Genomic DNA, 25,620 nt, shown 5'->3' on the forward strand with positions numbered 1-25,620 from the left:
TGGTCCTTAACAACAATGGAGTAACTGATAAGAAAATGTTGAAACCAATGTATCTAGAGTGCTAATGATTACTGTACAAGAATCCATGAATGATTCTCTTTTGCAGTACATGACCATAATGTTTTAGCAAAACCAACGTTTCAAGATAATTTTGTGAAAGATATTAGAATGCATTTGACCAATTCTTTAGTATTTATATTATTTTCCCAAATGCTTTACTGATATTTCTCTTTGATGTGAAATTTACTTACAGATAACCACTCTCTAAAATTGAAAGTATTTCGTTGCCTGGTTATGCAAATAACCAGAAATTATAGTGTCCTTAAACACAAAGCAAATCCATCCATAATCTAAGACTCACTCACGACTTAGCTGAGAGAATCCTGTTGCAGTTTAATCAGAATCAGAATTTGGTTTTATTCTGATTCAGGTTAAACTGCAACAGGATCATAATGGATGGGCTTTGGCACAAAGGCGGAAATAGCAATAGTAACAACGTAGCTTATGGCATTTAGCAGACATTATTTCACTAAGCAACATACAGAAAGTTATCTGCAGAAATCAGCATGTCTTAAAAGAATAGAACATTTCACATTTCCCTTCTCTTTTTTTTACTTTTTTTTTTACACACGTTTGTGCCCTGAGAGGAGTTGGTGATCGGGCGGTATGGTTGTGCACTTGTCATCAGGTCAGGAGTGCAGTGTGAAAGGAACAACAAGATCCAGACAACACTTTAGAATTATCCACCTTTGTTGAACCTTGACTTCTTGTGACTCTAAAGTGGATTTGAGGCAATTCACTGAGCTGTTGTGGCTGCCCCGGCATTTAGGCTCCAAGATAAGCATGTGGTGCGTGTAAGTGTATGTCTGTGATAAGATGGAAGAGAACAAGAGTTGTAATAGGCTCTGTAAATGCTTTACTTTGAGGCTCACAAACTAGCTTTGACCTGCTACAGCTTGACTCTGGTGAACCCAACAGCCTTTCATGTGTATGTTACAACTGCAAAATAATAATAATAAAAAAAATACAAATAGCAACACCACAAAGAAAGCCCCAACACCGTTTTCCCGACTCTCGATTTTCAACATAGGCCATTATAGCGTCAGGTTGATGTTCATATATATTTATATTTATATATATACCAATAAAATACACTATAAATGTCATCCTAAAAATGCAGTTGAACGTAGCTGCTTAAAAAAGAAAAAAAGAAGAAAGGGTAAGTATATATACATTTTGAGGTTGGGGGCAACAAAGAGGGCTGTATTAACAAGATCAATATTACAAAATATTTAAGAAGGCATCTCTGATATTCATATTTGATGACTGCACTGCCGTTGTTGCAAATAACACTTCCGTTTCCCTTTTCCTCAGTGCAGTCCGTCCACTCATCTAGGCCGTGAAAAGTTTGTTTGCTTCTCTCTGTTGGGTGCATGTCTGTGACGGCATATGGGTGTCCGTTCTCCTGTTGGTCCCTACTTGAAGTTGGCGTAGTCAGAAAAGGCATCGATATACTCCTGGACCACTTTGTAGCAAAATTCATACTGCTCCTAAAGGGGTTCAAAAGAGGAAGATGAAAATGAGAACCTGCTACTTAAACTGCAGTGCGTAAAAGTGACTTTTTAAACTACCGGTTACTGAAACCAACTGTGTCAAAAATGTACACTTAAACTACTGACGCTAGTCATTAGAAACCACAGTGCCTAAAAGGTAGGTACTTCAAGTTGAGGTTTATTGGAAGTTGGCAATAGCTTATTTCTCGTGGATTAGGTGAGTCCTTCTCTATCCAATGATGTCATTTGTGGATATTTTAATTAATCATTGTTCAATTTAAAATGTGTATATCCTACCCTTTAGCATCCAATACAATTGTATTTATTTTTTCCATTATATTGATAACATTTAGTTACGTTAATAATTACATACATGTAAATATACATAGCACACATTGTGGTCCACTAAGTGGGAAGTAAAAGATTTATAGTCAGTGACCGGAGATGGTTTATGTTTCCCATTCCATTGTTTTGGAGGGAAGGCCCACCCCCCCCAAAACGACCTCCTGGTCCCCTTAAAAGAATGACCAAAAAGATATAGGCTATAATTACGCTAAATATTCCCGGAATATATAATTTAAAAAGCACTTTCGGTGTCAAACCGAACAAGTGAAAAAACCGAATACATTGTACCGAAAATTACGTTTTTAATGACAATAAAATAGCAAATATGGTGCAGTGAGGCATGCACGCTTTATAAATGCAACAAACTTGTCGACAGTGAGGAAGCATTTAAAAGTGCCCAAAAAATACTAAAAAGTTACCGTGGTAAAGTTAGTTTGAAGTTCGATATTCAACAGATATTTGGACTGCCATTGTTTCGTCTTGCTGACTTTACTACACGTTCAGCCGGGGTTTAGCACCGCACCCATAGGTCTTTATTTACAACCAGCCACCTAGCCAATGTAAATGTTTAGTAACCGTCAACAAACTCCTGAAGAAGTAGGCTAAGTAAGCTAATGTGCAAGATGATCCTTTGTAGTGGGTTCATCCGCCTTTTTGCACTCTTTTCAATGCACTCTTTAATTAACTACATAGTTTGGTACATTCTTTCAGCAGTCAGTTATAGGCCTAATATAAGCTATTAAAAGGTTGGGGCTCAAAGATGGCCAAATACGTATAAAGTTATATTGTGCTTTGTTGGTATGCTGAAATGTCAAAAATGTAAATAAATATTTTCAGGGCTCTCAAGTTTTATAACAATTTTGCCGTGAGATTACCAGCCTACTTGTCATACAAAGTGTTGAGAGCGTGTGAACTGGTTGAAATGCATGCATCTTACGGTGAATGGTGAGACCTGAGAGCCCTGATATTTTGTAGTTGTAGTTTTGTAACAGATGCTTTTAAAAAAAAAAGCAAGAAAAAAATAAAAAGCACATTATTTAATTAATGCAATGGCAAAACATATTACACCCCTAAGCCTAAACACAAAAAAAGCCTTAAAAACAACATAATCCGAAAAAAAACAACTCAAGCAAAGCCAGCCTCTGTTAAGATTAAATGTTTATATTTATGTATCCATTTTATGTGCATTTGTTTGATTTAAGATAACTGTAGGAATGCACCGATACAAACAACCGCCTGCAGAGCGTCTGTGACGACACCATGTATTTGTAACATGCCCACCCTGCGACCATCAGCTGTCTCTGCTTTACCCTGCCTCCCAGACTTCTGTTTCTATGGACATTTATAGATCCATTAAAAAATATATGTTTTGGGGGCTTTTGTCCCTCGTCTGAAATGCTAAATGTTATACTTGTTTTAAAATAAAAATGTTTTAAAATAAAAATGAAAAGTTGAAACTGCCGTCCTGAAAATGTGTCAATTGAACAACCAACCTTTTAAAGATTCAACATTCATAATCCTAATGAAAACACTTGAGATGGAGGATTGAAAAAAATACGCCTTGTTGTGTATATTGTAGGTGAAGCTGGTGAGCAGTCTCTCACCAGTGTCTGCACCATGTGCGGCCTCTGCAGCCTCAGGCTCTTCACTGTCTGGAACACATCCAGGATGCCCTCTGCCTTCACCCGCTCTAGGACCGTGCTGAGGGCACAGAAGGTCCCCGTCCGCCCTGCCCCGGCACTGAGAAGAAACATACACAGACACACACAGACATAAACACACACATACACACACACACACACACACAGACAGACAGACAGACATACACGCACACACACACACACACACACACACACACACACACACACACACACACACACACACACACACACACACACACACACACACACACACACACACACACACACACACACACACACACACACACACACACACACACACACACAGATTAGTGCTCAGAAATCAAACATGTTATAGGTACAACTACACATATGCAGACCAATACTTGCCTTGAGCATATTGGCCAAGATGTCAGACCGAATTACATAAATGTTGCTTCATAATCGTAGGATCACAGGCATCAATTTAGTATTACTACAGAAAGCTACAAATTGTCAGATTGTGATTGAAATGTCACACACGATCTAGCTCCACAGATGGGTTTAATGGAGCCAGTAACAGGCAACAAACCTTTTGATTAATTCTTGTTCCAAAACTTCTAATTATATCAAAGTTAACCTTTTCTCACTGTCAACCAAAGACGTCAAGGTTGATTGTAATGCAGTGAGACATTTTATCATTCTGTGAAGTTCTTCTGGTTATATATTCCTTCCTCTTGGGCTTACTTCCTAAAATCACTGTCAATCAAACTTAAACTGAAGGAAAGCATAGTAGTTGGCAGCGCTGTTTCTCATTTAAATGTACATATAATGTTACCTAGCAGCTTTAAAGGATAATGCCCACATGAAATCCCCATTATTGTTGCTTTTGAATTCATGCCTAACTATAACATCCCATAATCTGCTGAAACGTTCAATTTCATAAATTAGTTTACATAAATTAGCTTACTGTAACAGAGCTTGATTGATCTAATTAGCAAGGAAAAATCCATTATTATAGAATTCTGTTTACCTGCAGTGCACTGTGATGGGGTGATTGCCTGACTGTTGTTGCTGTTTCTGCACGGCAGCAATAATGTTGATCATGCCTTTGCCATCGGTGGGGATGCCCACCTCAGGCCAGCCATGGAAATGGAACAGCCGTACCGCTCTGGCTTTATTCTCCTGCAGTCGGACACAGAGATGGGGAGAGGGGTGAAGGTAGAGATGGTAGGTGAGATGGACAGAGAAGGAGAGTGAGAGTGAGAGATAAGTGGGGATTCAGGGGTGGGGAGGAATGATAGGAGAATGAGAACACACTTATAAATCACCGTGGTAACTTTAATTACAGCACAACTATGGTACTACAAGCAGAAAGGTTTAAAAATACAATCTTAAGGCACTATTATTAAGCAATAAGCCCCAAAAGGCCGTGGTTTACGCTGATTTTAGAACAGGTAAGGGGAGTTGTTAGGCACGAAGCGAAGCGGCAACAATTACAAAACAAAATAGTTTAATAATAAACCGTCATTCTTCCGCTACTACAAAGTATAGTTCCTACATAAATTGTTGCCACGCAACAGCCAGATGGACATCTTTGCCGTCTTTTTCAATTTGAAATATTCGATGCGCAGTAATATGGAATGTTAAAGAATGTTATGTGGACAACCTGTGAGGTTATGCTGGATTTTACAACGGCATGGAACGCGATATAGCCAATCACAATCAAGGGTGGGAACAACCAGTTTTAGAACTAGAATTTAAGGCTGGGACTTAATGAAAGAAATTGGTTAAGTCATTTTATTTTAATGGAACAGATTCAGTTGACACAAATAACAGGTTTATGTTGTGACCATTCTTAACATTTTGTCAAAGTATTTTAAAAGTAATCACATCCTATCTGATTGGAGCCATATTTAGCAACTATGCATAACTAACTTGTGTACAGTCACCACATATGCATGTAGACCTGTTAAACAAATATGGTTAATATAATAAGGAAACAATGAATAAGTGAAGACAAGTATATTCATTTAATTCCCTATGTAATTTTCTACAGTATAGTTCAGACAACTAACTATGTTCGTAAACTATGTCTGCTTGTAGCAGTGGCTCCAAGATGGCCATCCTTACTCTGTTGTTGGTGACCAGCAGGTCTCTGACGGTGTAGCTCTCACTCTCCTCCTCTCTCTTCAGCTCGATGGAGATGTCGCCATACACCACCACACCGTCACTGGGCCAGTACTGGGCGCACTTCTCCTACGGAGAGAGGGAGAGGCAGAAGGAGGGAGCGAGGAGAGAGAAAGAGACATGGTAAGATGCTTGGGTCTGAGATGACGTACTACCCTCCCTGTCTAGCTATAGCGCTTTCTTATCCCTCTTTTACAACCATCAGATATTGATCCCTCTCTCTGTGTTTTCCCTCCAGTCCATCCTATTGTCTCTTGTCCCTCTCTCACCTCCCCATACATGGTATAACAAATGTGTGGTGTGCTGCTGCAGATTAATCCTGAATAGAATTGTCCTTTAATTTATAATGGTTGTCCAACACTAGTTTAAATATGGTGTTTGTATATGTATATCTTATATATAAGGTAATTATATTTTATGGGAATCATATTGTCCCAATTTTATGACAGCTGTACTGAAATGTTTTATAGTGATTTACATTTAAATTGTATTTAATATGTGCTGGTCAAACATTGCAACTTAGTCCCGGTCCTGGAAAGTCCACTTAATTAGGACCTTTGTTACTAACTGTTACTGCTAGTATAAATATACATCTCCTGCTCCCTCCCCAACTACCTTCCCCCTTCCTATCCTCCTCTCCCTCTGTCGTTGTCGGGCCTCTCCACCCTCCGTACCTGGCCTCTCTCCTCCAGCTCGGTCAGCATGACTATGGAGCAGCTCCTCCACTCCCAGATCATCCTCCAGAAGTCTTCAATGGTGTGCTGCAGCGGACCCTGGCACGCCATGTACGAGTCCTTCTGACGGTAGCCCTGGGGTCCAAAACAAACACACACACAAACAAAACAGTCCAGTCAATGTTTTTTTTTTATTGTGCACTCGGACACCTTTCTTTGACACTTTGTGTATGTAGAGAAGAGAATTTTTAAAAGTATGTCACATTGGATAAAAGCATATGCTAAATAAAGAAAATGTATGTATATAGAAAAAAAGATAACCAAAAAGAGGGGAAGATTGAAAGTAAGACAGAACAGGGAAGAAAAGTAGACATGAAAGAATATGGCAGTGCAAAAAAAGTCAATTAAATGAAAGGTATTTCACACTCACATCGATAAAGGAAGCGTTGACGTAATCTGTGTTCTCCTCACCCCTCTTGACCGGGATAATAACTCTGTTGAACTCATCTACAGTCAAGAGTGAAGATGCATTTAGAGAACACAATAGACAAAACCTTTCCTGTGAGGAAAATAGTACTACAAAAAAAATCCATAGTACATGAACACAGAGCATGAATAATAATACATTTGGAAATAAAACATTTGCAATGGCATAGAAAATGTGAAATATACATTGCAAAACAGAACCATGACATTCACACATGTAACTGTCCCACTCACATGGGATAATCTGGAGAACTCTGTTCTTCTTCATGTTAGCAGGCAGGTTTCCCGTCCTCATCTTGTCATTCTGAATCTTGATAGAGGTCAGTTTCTGCACAGGGTCAAACAATGGAAGAGAGATTCATCAGTAGAGTACAAAAACATGCAACAATACAGCCAACTTTTTCAAATATTTTAATAGATTCATCATTTCTTCTTTGAAAAGAAAAAAAAGAAGAACAAAATAGAAAACATGCGAGCGCCCATACAAACCCACATACACACACACCTTAAACTCTGCCTCCATCCCCCCACAGCCGGCCCCTGGTGAGGGGGCGTAGAGCTTAGCCAGATGGGACTCCAGGGAAGTGACCTCCAGCTCTGTATCCCCATACAGGTAGTGCTCCAACATGGCCTGGAAGATGAACACGTACTGCATCTGTTGACAGGGAGGGAGATGGGAGGGAGGGAGGGAGGGAGGGAGATGGGAGGGATGGAGATTCCAAAGAGACATGGAGAGAGAGAGATAAGGAAGAGGGGAAGAAGGAGAGAGAGCGATGGGAGGGAGGGTGGAGGCGAGATGGAAGGAAGGGAGTGATGGGAGGGAGGGAGCGAAGGATGAAGGGAGAGAGGGATTCCAGGGAGAGGGAATGAATGAGGGACAGAGGGAGGGATAAGACAGAGGGTAAGAGGGAGAAAAAGCGATGGGAGGAGGCAAGATGGGAAGGAAAGGGAGGACCAGAGGACGTGAAGGAGCAACTTTGAGTATGAAAACTAACACGTAGGCTGTACACGTTTATAAATGCATGTACAGCCTATAGTTATTGAACTTGTTCGGGTCGTTATCAGTCATACTCACGTCGGTCTGCACCATCTGGCAACGCTGAGCCCGGATGCGGGTGACAAAGCCGAACACGTCCACTTTCCTCTCGGTGTTCATCATGTCCAGCATGGCGTCTATCACTATAAACGTGCCCGTCCTCCCCACGCCCGCGCTGACACGGGGAATAAGAAGAGCGAGAAAAGACACACACCGCTGTATCAAAACCCTGTGTTTAGTCCCCACAGGTAACACGTAAACCTAACCCCATATAATTTCCTGTAGGTAGCACACCCTACACATTGAACCTGAAACCCTAACCCAATATAACTTCCTGCAGGTGTGTATGTGTAGGTATCCATCTCTGTCTCTCTCCCTCACACACACACACACACACACACACACGTTCACACTCACCTGCAATGCACCACTATGGGCCCAGCGTACTGCGGGTTGCAGGTCTTGACCTTCTTGAGGAATTTGAGCATGCCTATGGGTGTGAAAGGCACACCAAAGTCCGGCCAGCTGGTGAAGTGGAACTGGGTCACCAGACGCTGGGGCTTCTTACCCGACACGTCGCCCACCTTGAGGGAGGGAGACAGGAATGACTATGGATTATACATACAGAATCAACTCCAAAGTTAACCTTGTTAGGAAACTTGAAAGAGGCAAGGAGAGAGAGGAGGATGGGGAGAACGAAAGGGAGAGCGTGAGAGGGAAACGAGGGAGTGGGTCAGAGAAGCAGAGAGAGAGGGACAGAGAGGCAGAAAGGGAAGGAAAGAGTGACAGAGAGGGAGGAAACGAGGGCGTGGGTCAAATAGAGAAAGAGTGAGAGAGAGTGAGATAAGGAGGGAGGAACAGTGGGTCACCTGCTGGATGCAGAACTTGCGGATGGTGTAGTCCACCAGCACCATCATGTCCTCTACTGACACACGGATGTTACCGTAGGTCCAGCAGCCCTGGTCCGGCCAGTACTGGGCACACTTACACTGGGGGACGGAGGGGGGGAGGGAGGAACAGATAGAGGGGGAGAGTGGGGAGGGGAGAGGAAGAGAGAGGGGAGTTATGGAATAGAATTTCGTTTTGAAAGGATAGTTGGATAAAGACCCCAAAGTAGCTACTATGAGATTCCATGTAATTTTTCCTTAACCACTTTGTTTACTTTTTCTTTGCTTCAGAACCTTTGAGTGGCACCTTTCACCCACACACAGTCAAATCTAGCGCCACATCGACGCCTTCCACCTTGGCCTTTCTTTGTTCTCTACCTCTTTTCTCTCCTTCAGATTGGTCACCATGACGATGGTTGCCGTGTTCTGCTCCCAAATCATTCTCCAGAAGTCGTTTACCGTCTCCTCCTTTGGTCCTGAGGGAGAGAGAAAAAACTTGAAGTAAAGCTGTCAACCAGCAAGAATTCAAATGACTGGATAACTAGAAAAAAGACAAGTGAACGCTCTGATCTAACTGTACAGTACTTACCTTGCGCAGCAATGAATTTATTTTTCTCCTGGTAACCCTGGAGACAAAAAAAAGGAGGAAATGTGCATGAGTCTATTATCCACCACTTTGGATTGAAATGCTGTAATCTGGACCGTGTTCTCATAACACACTCACATTGATAAAAGAAGCATTGATGAAGTCGGAGTCTGGGACTCCTTCCAGAGACAGGAGATGCACTCTGGAGTGGTCATCTGGAAGAGAGAGAGAGACAGAGACAGTAAGAAATAGAGAAACAACGGAAACAAAAGGAAAGGCGGACATATGCAGAGTCTCGAAACAAAACCATCATTAAGTATTCAAACTATCCTTACTCCTTGAAAGATGATACAAAGCTATCATTTACATCATAGAAAAAAGAACACTACCGTAATGCAATTTTACTGGCATGGGAGTGGACCATTTGAAGAGTTCCAGTACAAAATGCAATTTGAACTGAACCTAAAATACAGTGGCAGTCTCCACTTGAACAATTACACAACCTTTATGCTTGTGATACAGTGTATATGATACATTGTATGATAATGTGATAACGGCATGATACTGCTCCCCCTTTTCCTTTACCTCTCCCTTCCGCTCTCTCCCCCCTCCCGCTTTACCCCCTGCCTCCATCTCTCCCTCCCTCTTTCTCTCCTCCTTCTCCCCACCCCTTTCTTCACCGCCACCCCTTTCTCCCTGCCTCCATCTTTCTTTCTTCCCCTCCCTCTTTCTCTCCTCGTTCTCCCCACCTCTCTCTCCTCCCCCCTCTCTTCCCCTCGTCACTCACACGGCAGGATGTTGACGTAGCGGTTCTTCTCCTTGTTCTCCTCCTTGGAGGCCGCGTCGCACGAAGCCTGGATGGGACACACCGGTAGCGCCTGGACAGACAGATGGAGGGAGACGTGTTAGGGGGAGACGAAGGGACAAGCATGGTTGCACCAGCTCAGCGGTATGGACGGCGTTTGATACGACGTGCGTGTTCCGTCATGCATTTCTTAAGTACTGGTGATATACAAGGTGGGAAATGCAGTGATGTAATATCGGTGCAAATGCATAGATCACTTGGTTGTGAGTATATGTGTTTACGAACGACAGTGTTAGCATCTGCGTGTGTAAGTGAGCGCATGTTTGATAAGACTGATGAAAGAGAGGGAGTGTGAGAATGAGAAAGACAGAAAAATCTGATAAATGTATGTCTGTGTGGAAGAGAGGGTGAGAAAAACTAAAACAGGGGGACTAGGTGTACTTGGGCGTACATTGAACTCCTCCCTGAAGAGCTTGTTGTCGTCGGCCATGCGACGATTCATCTCCTCCTCCAGCTTGTCGACAGGAAGGGGCGGATACTTCCTGTTTGTACTGGGAGAGCGGGCCAATAGCGGCACACTCTGTAGCTCTGAGCCAGCAAGCAGGAAGCGAGGGAGGAGAGGATAGAAACAGGAGGGAAGAGAGGTGGAGATACCAAGTAGAAAAAAGGAGAGAAAAAAAGTGAGACCTATACTGTGGTGAAGCAAAAAAATCTAAGCAGCAATATTAAATTCACCTACCAAAACCCAGTAAAAATTTTTTTTTTAAGTATTAGGGATGGTAAAAAACACATTCCAAAACTCTCAACATTTCCTGTCATACCACACCATGAACACCTGATGTCACTGTAGGATTACACTCCCACAGAGCCACAAAGCGCTAGACGCAGAAGGATCTTAGGTAATTCCAATGAACTATACACTAACACCCTTGGCCCGGGAGTTTGTGGATGACAAGGTTATTGGTTCAAGATTGTGAGGTCCATCTAATTGTACCCTGGGCCACTTAAATGTAACCAGGTGTGTACACAAATGTACACATCCGATGTGGACTGAATACAACATTAGATGATATACTTGTGCGTGGCAAGCATACATGGAAGTCTAACGGCATACGTAATACAGCTATAGACATGATTTTACCTGTTTCATCTGATCTGCCATTGGTCAGCCTGAAGGAATTGGAATGGCTGCCCGCTTGCTTGTATTTTTTGAACCTGTCAATCACCCCATAGCATACACACACTAGGATGAATACATATTTCAGGAATTTCACTCCAGAATCACAATCATTGCCATGGCAACTGCAGCATCCTGGGCCTTCCCCACAGGTCTCCAGCTTGAAGGAACCAATCGATTGACTGCGTGTGTGTGTTGAGATATGTGACCACATGTTAACATACTTTATTGGGATGTGCTTTAGTGCAGCCTCACGCAACCCTGGTCTTCAAGGACCCCATGGCCAGCATTTTTTTTTTTTACGTTGCCCTCTTCCAACACACATGATTCAAATGAATGGGTTGTTGTCAGGCTTCTGTTGAGCTTCAAAAATCAGGTGTGTGGGAGCAGGGACACATCTAAAACATGCAGGGCATCTTTAGGACCAGGCTGCACAAGTGCACACTGGCAGAAGATGCCGTGTTGTAAACTTCTCAACACGGGAAGCACATGTGTGAGCTGCTGAGCAGCACTAGAGACTGAACAACCCCCTGCTAGGCGACACCTGACAGTTTAGCAAGGAAGACCAAATCCCAGATTAAGAGTGGTATCACTCCAATTAGCAATTAATTTGCAAAGAACAATTCATTCGCAAAATAGGGACAACCAAAACCACTGCTATTTCACCTGTGTGATATTACACACTGGCTACATTGCGTTAGAATATTTTTTATAGAGTGAACATTTTTTTTTTTACGTAGACAACAATCACATTTTATATCTTTTTGACTACTTATTTAACCAAAACCAAGACTTAAATGAACACTTGAATCAGACAGTCTGCATCATATGAACAGAATTGCATGTCCTGAGTCTGTTGCAAAAAATCCTACAATATGGATTCAGCTAGATCAAATCACAGATGTCAATGGGATGGGTCTCATTCTGTTGTTCTGACTAACAGACCCACATGAATCGAGTTTGCCAGCTAGCTCTTGTATGGTGTGGCAGAAGGGTTTTGTGTGTGTGTGTGTGTGTGTGCATGTGTGATAAGTCTGACCTCAGCATGTAAAGGATGATGATGATGAAGACTATGACAAGCAGGGAGGAGAGGGCCACCATCACAGCGATGATGGGCATTTCATCAGAGGGGGGCTCTTGTTCTGAGAAAAAGAGTGTGGGTATGAGAGATAGAGGGATAGATAGGGAGAGAGAGAGACAGAAGAAAAGGGAGTGAAAGAGACAAATGCTTTTTTTAAGAACAGTAAAAGCACGTGTACCTGGTCTCTTAAGTAAATCTGTGACAGTGGTGACAACTTGAGGGTTTTTTTCCATTGTCATGAGAAGTCTTATGTCATGGTGTCTCTGTTAATATGTTATGTGTTCACAGATATAAAGAACTGCATCACTAGGGTGAACACTCTGTCCTGTGTAATCACAACAAAAGATACATCACTATTTAACTTGTGGGTCAATTCCAAAACATTTTAGGACAATATAGAACATTTTACAAAAACACATTTTTTCAGCATCTGATGCAAGACATGCTGAAGAGTCATGAGTTATTTTCCCTGACATGCATAATTACAATGGATATCAAGTCTACGTGCTTAAAAAGCATATTGGTTTCGACCTCACCCTACTCACAATACATTTGATATGCACTGTAAAGTGAGCCCTGTTTGAATATTCTAGAAATAAATCCATCCTTCTGTTCCTAGAGGCGGTATCTGAACTGACGTGATTAAATGAGTCAAGTGTCTCTTCTACACAGTTGTTCCGGATCTATTGACATTAGATCAGGGATTTACGAGGGAGGAAGAGAAAAGATGAATTCTAACAGCTTTTAAATAGGGTCCAAGGACAAAACAAACGTCAGTCAAGTTTTTCTTCTGATATAAAGGGGTATAATTTTACGTTCAACACATGCCTGTAGTGACATGTCGTGTTGAATTAAAGATAGATTAAGATGCAGCTAGCCAAGCAGCAATAAACCCTGGAGTGAAATGCTAATTAAAAAAAATACAAATACAAAGTACATAAACAAATACAAATGAAAACTGAATTACTCAACATACTCCACTCAATTGCAGTCGACCAGTATAGTTTCATGACATCTACCACCCCCAATTGGCATGCAAGCAATTCATTTAGAAAATCTTCAGCTGCATCGGAACACCCCTTCATAGAGTAAATCACTCTCTATCCAATGTTCTATGTGGAACAGTGCATACATTCTATCGCATCCCCCACAATGGTGGACAGAGAGGCTGACATGGCAGAAGACTGGTCGCCGGCTAATGCCTAGCAACAGAGGAGCCATAGAGGGGAGGAGGAAGACGACGCAGTCCTCACTAACTAACACATTGGGGACAGTCTTATATAACTGACATATAGCAGCTGCTCTGATTGCTGACGACATCTGTTGCATATCCCCGGCGGCGATATAAGGAAAGACATGCACGGTGGTGTGCTTCAGAAGGTGCATGATATGTTGGTTGAAAATTGAGAGACTTGCGGTTTCAGGGACGCTTGTGTTTACGATGAGAGCTATTCTAGTCTATTGAGGATATATCGGGTAATTAATAGACAGTTTTAAGCTTAAGTCTATGATGTTGTTGTTATCAAAGGAGTCCCTCCAGGGTACAGAATGATAACATTTCCCTGAGTCTACCTTTAGGTGTTTTGTATCCAGTCCGTCCTATCTCCATCTGACAGTCATTTCTGTACTAGTTTACACACAACTGAGGGCTGTCTCACCTGTCTCGTTGCCACCTGTGAACGAAAAGACAAGAAAAGCGTTCTCACCAAGTCTCGACAGAAATGGCAACATGTCAGACACAACCCATGCATTGCGTATCCCAGCTTGCTTATCCTATTACTCAGTGGTACACAGGCACAAAAAGCAAGCAACGCGCACCGTGTTTACATATTCAAATCTCTCTGCTTCCTGCGAGTAAAGCTCGGAAGAACGGCACCACGTGTTGTAGCGATGCGGACAATGGACATTCATATTCTTCTTCTTTTTCATTGATTTAAACGACCCAGCAGAGTGACCAACCAACCACACACACACACACCTGGAATGTTGTCGCTGTTGGCCGATGTGTGCTCCACGGTAGTCTCAGTGGAGGTCTCCATCTCCAGGGGAAAATCTGTACCCATGTCTGTGTACGGCGGCATGCCTTCTGGACCAGAAGGTGTGGTTGCGTTGTATGCTCCCCCTCCCCCATCCTGGACAACGGTTGTTGAGGCTGGGGACTGCACTGTGGTCGGGGGGGCCAGAGGGTCTTTGGTTGGGGCAGGGGGAAGATGGGGAGCAGGCACGGGGGTGGCAGCAGGACCCCCTGTTAATACAGCCTCATTGTTTGTTGTGGTGGCGATTGTTGTGGTGGTTGTTGTGGTTGCAACTGTTGATGCTGTGACAATTGTCGTGGTTGGTGCAACAGGGGGCGTTACCACCGTAAAATTGAGGAGGGAGGCCGCAGTAATATTTGGGGGTTTGGCAGTATGGATTGGACCTTAAAAAAAGAGGGTAAAGGAGAAACACAAAACATTTTTATTCCATGCTCTTATAGCATTCATGCAAGGTGTCCTTCTGGCTCTCTTTATATTCCTAAAATTAGGGTTGCATTTCCATGAAACCCCACCATCAAGCAGCAACCATAACTGACACATCACACAACATGCCCTACATATTATGCTTTCAGGAAGTCAAGTTACAGTTCCACAACATCACAAGAATTTTAGTTGATGCTCTCCTCATAGAAAAAGTTAAACTAACTCATTCAGTACTAACTCATAGAAGATCTTTTCTCAGATCTTTTACAGGTGTACTTTGCTCAACTTTAGCAAGAAACTGCTGTACATAAAATGTCAGCCTCCTACTTTCTAGACCATCATAGTCCATATTGTTGTGATACGTGTCTCTGTCTTACCTGTAGGGAAGGGAGGTTCCTGGGCAGAGGTCCCCAGGGCTAGACTGAGCAGCAGGAGCAGGGGACACATACCCATACTGCCCTGCACAAACAAACTGTTTATATAAGAATCAACCAAAATATTGCCCAGTCATAGATGAAGTTATCAAGATTATGTGTGGATTATAATCCAGTTCTTTAATCTCTAATCCTAATCCCACTTGCTCGATTCTGGACAGTAATCCCATTCAATTTAAGTAAGACCAGTTTTATTTATTTATTTTCGCTAAATGTATTACTCTGTTTAGACAAATATGGCGATGGGTATTTGAAGAGAATGTGATCATTTTAAGGCTTATTGAGCAAGGTTTATTCTCACCTTAAGGTGCGAAATTGGCATCAATCACTCATTCGCACAGTGTGGTCCTAGAAGAAAAAGAAATATCCAGTTGTGATGATGTATGCTTTTTGTTGCTTCTAATATTGTCTTTTTATTCAAACTCGTCAAAAATCTATTCATTCCTCAACTTTCCCCTAAAAGTCTCAAAGTATTCATTATTTGAAATAAGGTTTTGTTGTAACAAAACACACGCCAAAGCAAAATTCTAGAATACAAAAGTCTGCACACAAAAAAAGACAACAGAGCAAAATCTCTCGGGCACTGCAAAATCCCAGCAACTCCCCTCACAGCAATGCACATCTCTTGTATCCAGGTGGTGCTCTGTAACAATATGAATAATAAATGATAGACATTATTCTGGGACACTGCAAGGAAACAGAAAAAGGCCTTGTGTATGTATTCCATCTTGGGCTATGAGGAAAACTGGAGAGGTAGCTCTGCTGGGAAAAGAGGCATTTTCAGAAACATGAATCTAAATTACAATGTCAAGTAATTCCGCATTCTTCATTCAGTTTACACAAATTTACACTTCAATTTTCAGGAACATGCCTGTGCTGTTAAGGCTGTAATGGAATAGTGTCCTACTTGACTTTATGAATTGACTGGATTAGAATTGGACCTTGCTTCGAACTAACAGCATTATTGAAATGAGGTTGAGTGAGTTGAGGGCCAAGAGGATAGAGAGCATGGCAGGATGGGTTGACTGACTGTCAGCCTTTGGTCCCCTACACTGTCCCTTGATGCTGTCTCACTGACTGAGCTGTGATAATTCCGGGCTTAATCTGGTGGTCCTGGCCCTGAGATAATCCAAGCCTTCTGGCTCTCTTTATAAAATCTGCAGCCCAGACGCGAGGGCACTGTAACGTTAGACACAGAATTGCTGGATTTCACAGATTACATGAGAGGGGATTTGCAAAATTAGGTCCTGAAAATAAATACTGTGCCAGTTTAGTGCTTGTGGTAATAAAATAAGATACATACAATAAATATAAATGTTTTTGAACGGGGTCACCAAACTTTGTATCCCTGATTAGGTTACATCTAAGACCAATTATCTATTGTCCTGGTCCTGAACATTTGAAAGTCACAAGTCAACAAAGCAAAAAAAGCAGCCTATACCTATTTTTACCAAAATGTCCTCCCATCATTTGCATGAATATTTATTATCTATAGTCACTGAAGTTTGGGGGCAAGCACTCGAGCAGTTTGTCACCTCTGAATGACGGGTTCTAAATTAAATGGTGGTCTTGCATCTGTTTTGCTGAAAACTGAGTTTTCAGTTTATGCACAAGGCCACACCCAAACGACTAACCATAGCACAGCCAATCTTTGTGGTATCCAATCAAATTTGGTGCCTAATGTCATTCCTTACTTGCAAATTGTGTTCCACCTCCTTGAAATGAGACACCAGAATGATTGCAATCCAGAACTGCCATGGTAACAGAACCATAATGCTCCATCGTGACAAAGTTATTTTCAGGGATGATTCCAGTCTCTATCTCTGCTGCTGATTCAGACTCCAGGAAACTCATAAAACAGAGAGCTCGCCCTTTCCTGCCCTTTTCGTCTAGCCCAGTACAGCTGGTAGCCACCCAAAAACTACAAACTTGTACAAAAAAGGGGCAACCCCCTGATCTTTGACCCCTTTCAATGCAACGCCTAAAATCTCATCCTACCACAAGAGGACCAAACCCCATTAAAACAAAACTCAAACATAATAGCCGGTAGCCAATACATCAATAATGAATAGGGAGTTAGCGACCCCAAAGTTTGGTACAAAAGGTACCAGTCTACAAATTGTACAAAATGTTGCCCAATGTAGCTTTAACTTAGTTTCAATTGTGATTATGTGAAATCAGTTTTGTGTAATTCAGAGCATTTCTGAACGACCTTTTTTATTGCATGACTCATTGTCACATTATAGATTAGCTGTCACTCTGCATGGGGTCTAGCAGTGTGATGTCCCAAAGTGCGAGCGCTGACAGGAATGCTTTTCAAACGGAAGTCAGCAGCTCGATCAGTAGGTCAGGGTGCATCTGTCTTTTGAGACCAACTTGAACGTGTTTCTACCCTCTGAGCAGGCCCTAACCTTTTCTCTGTGTGTGTGATGTTAAGTGTTCCTAGCTCAAGCATACTACACTAAGCACAAGTGCTGTCCTGTTACTACATTCTCTGGAGTGATGCGCCCCCTTCTCCCACCCCCCCTCCAATGACAATTAAAATAGCATAAATGGGTGAAAGAAAGTGTATTTGTAAATGGGGTACGTAGGCTGGCCTTATGCACTCCCAAATCTATAATTTGACAATATGGGAAGGATCACGTAATAAATATTGAATAGACAAGCAGGTAATTTACTAGTGATTTATTTGAATACCGTGGGATGGTGATGGGCCACTAGATCTAGGCACTGGGTTCTACAAATCACATCTTCTCATGAAAAAAGATTTTCCTGGTTGCCAGACAAATGCACTTTGCCATGAGCAGTGGACGCTACGAGAGAAGTTCTCCCCCTCTTGCTTAAAAATGGTTTCCTGTTACAAAAGCTTTGTTGACAGCCGTGGCCAATCAAGATATTCTCCTTCTAGAAGGGACAAAAGAATTAGAACATGCTGCAAGTTCCTGTCTTACTGCTAGATCTTAATCTACAGATTTGGTTCTGTTCTGACAATTACAACACAAACACGATCTCCATGTTATCCCCTTGGACCTTTAGGTTAGTTACAGTTCTTCAGAATGTTTCCAGAAAACAATGCACATTTGAGGCTCCCCAGGGCTTAACATTGCTTACCTGGGTTCTGACAATTATCAAAATCATGCATACTGTAGAATACATGCTGTATGCCTCACCTGGCATTGTCATAGACCAATTCGCTAATATGTATTCATCTGGAACCTCTCAGTTCCATTTTCGATTTCCATGAAGTGTTCTTAATGGGCACAGACCAAAATGTCTCTGGGATGCAATTGGATAGAAACAACCAATCAGATCAACAAAAAGTAATCTTGGTTGCTTACAAAGATGCTTCATCGGCGCTCTTCTGTATTGTCATTGTATCAAACCCGTCCCATTCTAGATAAACAGTTGTGATGTCACTTTTCATGCCAGAGCAAAATCTGTTTGAATAGGAGGGTGGCCAGACCTATCTGCAAGAGCAAATAAACATGAGCTCGCAATTGTCTGGTACCCAGGCTACTGTATCTGTACCCATCTTTAGACAAATGTCCTGGTTCTGTATGATGCTTAATGTCATACACTTCCAGAAACCCCTACCAAAAACAATTCCAGAAAGATGTCGTCCAAATGTAAGGTTGTTTTATGACTGGGCTAGGCAGCAGGATACAATAGGACAAGGTGGCAAGGTGAAATCTGCTTGAGTACAAAAAAACACAAATTACAAATCAAAAGGAGCCATCTTGGGAGACAAATACTCCAAAGAGAGTAGTTGGACAACCCATCTGGCAAAAACCTTTATTCTGAAATATTCATCATAGACAACTATCCAACCATGGATCCAGTGAGAAAACTGTTGATCACCTGTATGCTTATTTAGACTGTTGGGTTGGTATGTACCAAACTTTCCAGACATCTGAAATGTACCTACCATAGACTGATGGTTATCAAGCCTCTCTGCTCCTTTCCTTCCAGGATGTGCCCAGTTCAAGTGCCAAAACTATCCCACCACACCCAATTAAATAACCTACACCAATTAAGCGATATTATAACTTACAACAAAGACACTCTGTAGCAGCACAGCAAGAAGGTCCTCTCCTCTGCAAAAAAAAACAACAAATAGAACTCTATGCTGCAAATCCTCACAAGAACGAATGAATGAATCCAACCAATTTGGACCTTCGAAATGTGCCAAGGATATCCCTTTGGCAGAGACCAATTTAAAACCCTATTTTCACACAAAACAGGCAACCCGTTCAGTCTAGAAGCTGACCCGTTCAGTGTCAGTGCTCTAATCCAGTTCCATTGACTTTGCGTAGGCCCTCATACTCATACATATGTTGTGCGTGTTGAATCCGGCGTGACTAATGAATACATTGTTCCTCTGCCTGTGGCCAAGTGTTGGCCTAATTAGTGTGACATTTCAGAGTGGACACAGGACTCATGCTCCCATAGCATTTGAACTGTATCCACTTAAAGCTGGCCAGTATCAAGGAGGACATGTGGAGGTGCCATCTGCCAAGTCCATCTCCATGCCAAACTTAAACTATACAGCATGCAGAACTTCCTTACTGCCATTTTGTTAATCTTTTAGCAGTCCCAGTAGCATCATGGTACTGAATCACATTACTATGCTCACTTTACAAAGAACTGTAAAATAATGCCTTCATAGGATGGATTTGCTACACTGTGCTACGGAACTTTGAATGGATCTAGTCCCTTAGTATTACAAACATAATGCCGGCAGAACCATACCATATTACAGGAAGTCAAAGGGAGAGAGATAGTGTGTTCCATCACCAGCCTACTCATCTTGTCCGTGGTGGGTAGGTTTAGACTAATAACATTAGTGTGCCTGGAACCTCATTGATTAAAAGAAGCTCAATGGCCTTGATGCTTTGACAAAAGCAAGACAAGAAAGTACTGGGAGTCTGGTGGGGTGGATGATTCAGCAACTGTATCGGAGGGGGAGTCGTGGGGGGAGTCTGCCTTGCTGACTCCAGGGCACACTGCCCCATTGAGAGATAATGGCGGTCTGTCTGTCCTCCATTCATGGCATATTAATACTCTGACTGTGCCCTTGGGTGGGTCTTGTGTGACAGCCATACTTTGAATTACTCTCTTCATCACAGGCTGTAATAGGCCTTCACCAGGGCCACGAGGGCTCTTCCCCCGAAAACAGACCACAGATTATACCTCCTCAATGCCGCATACATCGACCACAATCCATTGGACTTTCCTTTTCAGGGGCTACTACTCTTCCTAGTGTGGTTTGTGTTAACTTAAGCCTCATTCATAACCATGTAAGCTTATGAAAAGTGAGGGAGGGATCCAGGATTGGCACCGTGGCTAAATATGCATAGCATGTCTCCCTGACTGTCAGCTGCATGTGTGGACAGCTCCTGGTGGTCAAAACATGCCAGGCTTTTATGGCCCAAGACATTTTTTCTGTCTCTGGGAGTGAACTTGAGTGAGTCAGGCAAGCTGTGTAGTCTGTGCCCTGCTTTGTTGTGGGGTTTTCTCACAGAGCGTGCAAGGGGCCTTTACGGTCAGCCCACATCATACGGAGTTAGAGGATGTGGCAACACTAACAGTGGCCTTGCCCAAAAGCCGCTCTGACCCGGAGTGTGGCGGCGGGGCCGCCATGGGCTTGCTTAAAAACCCACACTCACTTCTCTAGTCATTTAAACACAGTTTGGATTGCTGGGTCCCTTACTGGCAAACTAGAAAGTACACATATGCCGTCCTGCATATCACTGTAGTCCTATTCAACAATTGCACAAGAGGAATTTCCAAAGTGCCTGTATCTTCAGTTACCATCCTCCTTCTCTCGTTCCATCATCTTCAGATCAGAATCTGATCTGAATATGGTGGAATCATTTCATCATCTTCCTGTATACAACAAGAGACCGAAACCTAGCCCATCAGAAATCAAAACTTCTTTGTAGGGACTGTTGTGCTGGCGTAGGCTACATGGGGCTTTGTAATTAATCGTATTCATACTGAAATTGGGATTTGAGCCATCTTAAATCAGCAAAAGGCAACAATTTGGGTTCATGTAATTGACACAGAATCAATGATCAAATGATTATACCTGTTAATGATCATTCATTTTTGTCGCTTGTTACTACATCTGACTTACGCAAATCAAGCTACCTTTTTTCCAAAACAAGGTACATCTTTGTAATTTCTTTCTAATACCAAGATACCACTCTAAAATACAAAATTATTTCCAATTTTATAGACAGACAAACAAAACGGAATGTGTGCTAGATACATTGAAATGGGACAAACCAAATCATAACGGCAATTAAAATGGCATTATCCATTGAGATAATAATTGTATGGTATTTCGGCCATATTGCACAGCTCTACTCTACACCATGTGACATCAGTGTATGTAGACTAATCTAAGGTGGGGTTGAGAGGCCACTAGAGGCTTGATACAAGGATGTTCCGTGGAAAAAACAAACTCTGGCTTTGCTCTTATGGGCATTGTACAATAGAGCCTGGCCACATATCCCCAATATCTGAAGTAATGGATGGAAAAGACACAAGAAGAACCAACTCCTATCATTGCTGAAGTTCAAGTGTGTCAGTCAGGTTTAGGCTGTCCTAGAACAATCTTGGTACTCTTTCAAGTACATGATAGGAGGCACCAAATGACAATATGAAACACTTGGAGCCTATTTATAGTTCTAATGAGACAATTTAGGTCTGAAGCAAATAAAAGGCCTACAGCTAGTGGCAGGCTTGAAAATAAGATAGCAGTTAAGAGCGGAGACAATCTAGCCTAATTTCAGCATCAGACATTCGGTCAAGGAGCATTCTAAATTCATAGATACTGATCATTTTGCAGTTCCTCCCTGAGAATTCCATAAGGTCAAGTGACTGGCAAACACCCCTGAACCCTAAGGTTTGGCTGAATTGTGTTGAAATTGCTCACAAGCTAGCCTGGACACGAGCCTGCATCTTTGGTGGGAAGTCAAAGGAAAAAAGAAGATTCTATCTAGGTTTGTATAATTAGATCAAGTACCTTGATCCGTTCAGTTGACTGACTGTAGCTTATTAGTCAGGCATGATGGGAAAAGACAGAAACAACACAACTGAAAAAAAACAATACATTCATCTCACCCATTAAGATCATTTTTATAATAAACATGTTCCCACTTTTTAAATATGGAGTAGGGGGATTACGCATTGCTAGATACAAGGTAAGTGCAGCCAACCTGACTTGCTCGATGGTTTGTTACACATATCCATCTGGGAAACTGTTTGGAAAAGAGCAGGCACTTCCAGAAAATCCTTGCAGCCGATTGGATGAACTATCCCCATCCATCACATCACAGGCTAATTTCAACTATTCCCGTAGCTGCCAGCAGTTCCTCATCTGATGCCGATTGGTTGATTCGCAAATGCAGTACAAACACACCAGGATCATTCTTTCTTTTTTGGAAACACATCCTCCCAACCCCTGCAATGCCCAATTCTCCACCACACAAACAGTTTAAAAGCCGTGGCAATTTGGGGTACCCATAAGACATTTCAACTGAAGTTTAATGCACCCACAGACCCAAACATGGGCACATCCTATCATCTGAGGTTGGAAAATAGGCTAATACCAGAAGGGAGATGGGAAACCTACCACACAGATAAAATATCAAATCCCTTTCCCTTCATGAAAAGCTGGTTGCTCACCAGAAACAATCCCAAAACACATTAAATCCAGTCACTGGTTTAAAAGGATTTACTTGGAATTTAAAGGTAATGGGTCTAGCTTCATCTTGGTTCTCTATTAGGCTATGTGACATTAAGGTTATTTTCCCCAAATCACTTTGCCTACCATATTCATTGCTACTGCAATAATGTGAGTTAAACTACAGACCTTACTATCCAACCTATTCAAATACACATAAGCTGGCCATGGTAAGCGTACAGCATAATGTGTCTTGTTGACACCAAACTCCAGCTGTTGCAATGGATGTCTTGAGGTGTCTTGACAGAGTTTGTTGGGAGGAGCAGTGACAAGTCCAGGCATGACAAGTCAAGGTCAGGGCAGGCCTGCCAAGAAGCTTGGCCAGTCTAGATCTGGTGAGTCATTGTCAGATAGAAGCAGTCTCAGCTGTGCACTCGGGTAGCTCAGACATGACAAGCCGAGCTCAGTGGGGGGGAAACGGGATTCGGGAGCAGCACAGACATAGCTAAGTGAGTTGGAGATCATTGTAACAGTTCACTGAAGCGCTCCAGACATGACAAGTCAAGCTCCAGGCGGAAACAGACGCAGCACCGCTAGCTTTAGATATGACATGATAGCCGTTGCCATACATGCATGGTTTCTTTCCAAGCCCTTTAATTCATGACATTTGCAGAAATTTGTCTTTGTGACAATCATTCCTTTGACTAAAACCTTTTTAAAATTGATTTAAACAAGAGCATGTTACCCATGTTACAGTCAATACGCTATACTTTAGCATTCTTATGGCCTACACAGCAAATAGGTGTGTACGTATGTATGTTTGTGTTCCTTCATTTTGTTGAAGTTTGAATGTATCCCCAAGGGAAAGAGAAAGGGTTTCAGAGTGCACTTTACTCAAAAGCTTTGATGCAGAAACTGTGATGCTCTGAAGAACAACCTTGGCCTATTATTAGAAAGTGCCACTTTCGGAAACTCTACTGAAAACAGGGGACTATTGTTTTCTATTTAGGTGGTTTACCTTTGCATCATACCACCTCCCGGTAGAGTTTAACAATGATTCAATGTTCAGTAAGATGCTTAGCTTTTCTTGCAGCGTTTAAGTAGCTCTCTCTCTCTCTCTCTCTCTCTCTCTCTCTCTCTCTCTCTCTCTCACACACACAAAGTCTAGGCGAGTGTCTAGGCCTACTATTGAATAGAAAGCAGTAGTTAACTGTTAACAGTTTAGGATAATGAAATTAAATATCAAAGCCACTGACTTCACTGAAGTTTAAACATAGCAACCAACAACTAAATGAACAAATGTTTCTTTCTTCTCTTAAAGTCAACACAAACAGATCAATCCATAATTACATAAACCTGTTGAAATCCACATAGGTCCTGATTAGGTAAGATTCAGATCAAAAGTTTGAAATTGGCTAGACTGACTATTCCTTTCCAGTCAGAAGTAATACCTGGAGAAAGCCAAAGAGCATGAGAGAATACGTGAAAGGGTGTAATGATTATGCACTGAACGTGCTTGAAGGAGAAGACATCTGTTGTGATTTGATGGGGCATGGATGTTTCAGACGACCTAATTCCGGGGCTAGAGTCCCACGCAAACTCCCCACCCACCCCACCCTTTCGAAACGTGTAGCAACAAAGCGTTGATCAATATGTAGTTTTTAGTTGGGTTAGAACGCACTGGACCCCTTTAGTTTTTTCGCTTTACATTGTTGCGATGCATGCGTTCACAGAACACAGTACCGGGGCTGACCTCTGATAAAGATATGCTGTGGCACAGTTCCTTCGCCCCTTTCTCGCCAGCACCCCCCCCCCCCTCCCCCCTCCCCAAAATATCCCTCCCTGCCTCCCTGCCTCCAAGCTACTTCTATTTTGTTCGGGTCGCTACAGACATTATGGGAAGTTCTTTTGTGACACTTATGTAATCTTCAACATAATTATTTCATCTTCTACAATAAACGCCACGGCTTTGCAAAGACATGCGGGACGAGAAAGTGCTTGGGCGACAATACCAAGAGAAAACACGCAACATTATAACAAGTGACAACTAAACACAGAACAAATATATAGCGTTACTCACCGGGACTCCAGTTTCGCTTACAAAAGTAATATAATGTTTTCCCTTTTCCACGTTTTAACCCCGGCCCCAGTCTCCACACCCCAGGAAGCAAGAGCGTGTTTGGGGTGGGGGGCCTGGGTGATAGGAATTATCTGGTACACACACAGCCAAACTGGGAAGGTAAGAGCTTGCGAGCCAGTATGTAAACAGGTGTCTAGAACGTTTCTTCAAAATTCCTTAAATTTCCCAAAAGTTGTCCCAAGAAAGTGACTTCTCTCCGTATTCCTTAAGGCAGATGGGGACGTAAATCCCACCGTTTATTCACTGTATCCGGGCGTGTCGTCTGCCTCTTCTAGTCCGCCATGTTGTGTGTCTGCAGCAGGAGGAATGGGAAGCAGCAAATTCCCAGACCTGGCATGTCCCGTCACTCCATTGCATCGCAGCGACATCTAGTGGATAAATGTCGATCTTTTTAAATGAACATGGTTGGAGAGGTCCAGAAGGCTGAATAATAAATCCGTTGATAAAACACTAGATCA

At 42.3% G+C, this 25,620-nt stretch overlaps 1 protein-coding gene across 3 annotated transcripts; it reads right to left on the reverse strand.

The window, feature by feature from the left end:
• Positions 1-893: 893 nt before the first annotated feature.
• Positions 894-25,477, reverse strand: ptpra (protein tyrosine phosphatase receptor type A). 3 transcript variants are annotated; one of them, XM_084704731.1, is made up of 23 exons: positions 25,103-25,477; positions 15,634-15,680; positions 15,276-15,352; positions 14,418-14,858; positions 14,098-14,112; positions 12,398-12,500; positions 11,323-11,396; positions 10,633-10,769; positions 10,164-10,254; positions 9,515-9,591; positions 9,380-9,416; positions 9,169-9,266; positions 8,773-8,892; positions 8,321-8,487; positions 7,943-8,078; positions 7,373-7,522; positions 7,102-7,195; positions 6,812-6,888; positions 6,382-6,516; positions 5,651-5,776; positions 4,551-4,702; positions 3,503-3,638; positions 894-1,550 (listed from the first exon to the last, which is right to left on the reverse strand). In XM_084704731.1, exons 3-23 carry the CDS (start codon positions 15,349-15,351, stop codon positions 1,476-1,478), a joined length of 2,517 nt encoding a protein of 838 aa, XP_084560857.1. In that variant the 5' UTR covers position 15,352; positions 15,634-15,680; positions 25,103-25,477; the 3' UTR covers positions 894-1,475. The 3 variants fall into 3 exon arrangements, with proteins under 3 accessions (XP_084560857.1, XP_084560855.1, XP_084560856.1); XM_084704729.1 differs by having other exon boundaries at positions 15,276-15,357; XM_084704730.1 differs by lacking the exon at positions 14,098-14,112 and having other exon boundaries at positions 15,276-15,357.
• Between the last annotated feature and the right edge of the window lie 143 nt (positions 25,478-25,620).

This window comes from Hypomesus nipponensis, chromosome 9, assembly GCF_054491055.1.
Source record: "Hypomesus nipponensis isolate SF chromosome 9, ASM5449105v1, whole genome shotgun sequence".
NCBI classification, from domain to species: Eukaryota; Metazoa; Chordata; class Actinopteri; order Osmeriformes; family Osmeridae; genus Hypomesus; species Hypomesus nipponensis.